We start from the raw sequence: 3,409 nt of genomic DNA, 5'->3' as shown, positions 1-3,409 counted from the left end.
AGTGTATGATAAACCCAAAGAGCCCAACTTTTGGGACATGAATCCACTATTTGACAAAAACTGCTGGGAAATTTGGAAAACAATATGGGAGAGATTAGGTCTAGATCAACATCTCACACCCTACACCAAGATAAATTCAGAATGGTTGAACGACTTGAATATAAAGAGGGAAACTATAAACAAGTTAAGTCAACACAGAATAGTTTACTTGTCAGATCTGTGGGAAAGGAAAGACTTTAAAACCAAGCAAGAGTTAGAGAAAATTACAAAATGTAAATTAAATGGTTTTGATTATATTAAACTAAAAAGTTTTTGTACAAACAAAAACAATGGAGTCAAAATCAGGAGGGAAACAACAAATTGGGAAAAAATCTTTATAACGAAAAACTCGGACAGGGGTCTAATTACTCAAATATACAAGGAGTTAAAGCAATTGTATAAAAAATCAAGCCATTCCCCAAGTGATAAGTGGGCAAGAGACATGAATAGGCAATTTTCAGGTAAAGAAATCAAAAGTATCAATAAGTACATGAGAAAGTGTTCCAAGTCTCTAATAATTAGAGAAATGCAAATCAAAACAACTCTGAGAGGCATCACCTCACACCTAGCAGATTGGCTAAAATGAAAGAAGGGGAGAGTAATGAACGCTGGAGGGGATGTGGCAAAATTGGGGCATTAATGCATTGCTGGTGGAGTTGTGAACTGATCCAACCATTCTGGATGGCAATTTGGAACTATGCTCAAAGGGCTATAAAAAATGCCTGCCCTTTGATCCAGCCATACCATTGCTGGGTTTGTACCCCAAAGAGATCATAGATAAACAGACTTATATGAAAATATTTATAGCTGTGCTTTGTGTGGTGGCAAAGAACTGGAAAAGGAGGGTATGTCCTTCAATTGGGGAATGGCTGAACAAACTGTGGTATATGCTGGTGATGGAATACTATTGTGCTCAAAGGAATAATAAACTAGAGGAATTCCAGGCGAACTGAAAAGACCTCCAGGAACTGATGCAGAATGAGAGGAGCAGAGCCAGAAGAACATTGTACACAGAGACTGATATACTGTGGTAAAATCAAATGTAATGGACTTCTGTACTAGCAGCAATGCAATGACCCAGGACACCTCTGAGGGATTTATGGTAAAGACACTACCCACATTTAGAGGAATAACTACAGGAGAGGAAACACAGAATAAAAACAACTGCTTGAACGCATGGGTTGGGGTGGACATGATTGAGGATGTGGACTCGAAACTACCACACCAATGCAACTACCAACAGTTTGGAAATAGGTCTTGATCAAGGACACATGATAAAACCAGTGGAAATGGGCGTCGGCATGGGAGGGGGGGTGCGGGGGTGAATGGGAAAGTAGGAGCATGAATTATGTAACCATGTTAAAAACGAATATTAATAAATGTTTTTAAAAAATCAAAATAAATGCTTACTGCTTGATTGTTTTTGCTGCTTACTACTTGGCAAACTTGGGAAAGTTGGGCCTCAGTTCCCTCATCTGCAAAATAGTTTGGTTGGATTAAATGATTTCTTTGGTCCTTTTTAACTCTACATCATGAAATCTCATCAGTAACTAAAGGGCAGCACAAAAAGATGGCAAATAACACTATGATCCCAAACGAGGGAATCTTCCCACCTGGCTGGGAGCCTTTGTAGTACAGGCACCAGGAAGCCAGCCAGGGAACAAATGCTTTTTGTCTCAGACAAATCTGATGGTTTACTTAGGGTGGGAAAAACAAGGTTTGTCCTAAGTGTTTTGTTCCAAAGTAAGGAATAAAGCAAGCATCTAAATGGATGTCGGTAATTGTTCATTGTTATTTGTCTAGTGATTTGACAGTTATTTGACCAGCAAATATGTACCAAGGGCTTCAATGTGACTGTAGCAAGGAGCTGAGTAACCTGCCAAGTTCCTGGGGATCTGAGCTATTTGGGATGGCAGTGTTGTGGCCCAATGACTCTTGTCTCAATAAACAAGGTCACAGTGATTTCTTACAAAGTACAGAGGATTACAGTACACCTTTGCTGGCAAAGTTTTTGTTCCTGTTAATTCTTCCTAATACCAATTCTCCAAAGTACCTTTTGGCTCCAGAGACCTAGGGAGAAAAGGCAAATGGTCCCTTTAACCTTTTTGTCCATCGCCATCAAGATGGACAAACTTTTGTCCAACTCTCCATCAAGATCTTCTTCAAGTTTCATTTCAGTCTTAAGGGTCTCCTTGATCACCATGCAAGCCGTTAACCAGCATTTATTGAGTATCTACTATGTGTCAGGCAGCAATGGGGATTCAAATAAGAACAAAGGCAAAACTGTCCTTGTCCTCAAGCACTTTATATTCTAAGGGTGTGGGGAGGGTGCCAAATGATACATATAAGCATTATAATATATAACATATGTATATGTATACATATACATAAATAAAACTAAATAATGAGTAATACAGATCAGATAGGGAACCACCAGTAGCTGTGGAAGTCAGGAAAAGTGGGGCTTAAAAGGAATCTTGAAGGACACTCAAGGATTCTGAGTTAAAGAAGAGGAGGAAGTACATTGAGGCATGGGGACAGACAATATCTATGTACAATGATGGGTTATTGTGTAAGAAAAGTCAGAGAAAGTTAACCAATTCAATTGAGTATTTATTAGGAGTTTACCGTGCCCAGGACCTTGTTCTAGCCACTAGTGATATGAAGAAAATGCTAAAACAACCTGCCCTCCTGTAAACATGTGTGGATTAAATATCTGATGGACCTCCAACCCAGTTCAAGCCCAGAAGACTCATTCCAGTGGATAGACATAGGAGTCACAACCATGTGTCTGCCAGCCTGGCTGCCAAAGCCAGCACAGGAAACTTGCAGACTCTTGGCACCTTGGTCGACCTTATGGGGCCATTCTCTGAGCTGTTTAGGTACTTAGTTTATCTATGTAGCAATCTCTGGCCAAGGATGCCATGGAGGGGACAATGCCATTGGAATCCAGGACCTGATCTTACTTTGAGTAAGAAAAGCTGGAAACCCTATTTCTCTTTCTCCTTACTAATAAATACTTATAAATTTAGTATAAAGACTCCAAGATTAATTTTTATTCACAACAAGTAAATATTTGCAAGATAATTTGGTGAGGGAGAGAACTCTATTAGGGAGATAAGGAAAATGGTTCATTTTAAAGTTTGAAGGAAACTAAGGATTCTAAGAGGAGAAAAGAAAGAAGAAGAACCTTTCAGGCCCAGGCACAAGCTGTGCAAAGGCATTAAGACAAGAGATGCTGCCAAGTCTAGGCACTGCAAGAAGGCCAGTTTGACCAGAACATAAAAATGGGTGAAACATAGTGAGAATTATCTCCAAAGTCTTGTGGGGACAAAAGGTAAATAAGTGACTAAAAGAAAAAAGCCAGACT

At 39.5% G+C, this 3,409-nt stretch overlaps 1 protein-coding gene across 1 annotated transcript in view; it reads right to left on the bottom strand.

Moving 5' to 3' along the window:
- The window catches only part of LOC123234371 (beta-microseminoprotein-like), a 37,974-nt gene extending 35,732 nt beyond the window's left edge, over positions 1-2,242 (bottom strand). Inside the window, exon 1 of the mRNA XM_044660277.1 lies at positions 2,141-2,242. Within this exon, the coding sequence (XP_044516212.1) occupies positions 2,141-2,242 (102 nt within the window). The remainder of the gene's footprint in view (positions 1-2,140) is intronic.
- Between the last annotated feature and the right edge of the window lie 1,167 nt (positions 2,243-3,409).

The sequence above is a fragment of the Gracilinanus agilis genome, chromosome 2 (assembly GCF_016433145.1).
Source record: "Gracilinanus agilis isolate LMUSP501 chromosome 2, AgileGrace, whole genome shotgun sequence".
NCBI lineage: Eukaryota > Metazoa > Chordata > Mammalia > Didelphimorphia > Didelphidae > Gracilinanus > Gracilinanus agilis.
This window is presented reverse-complemented; position numbering and strand designations above follow the sequence as displayed.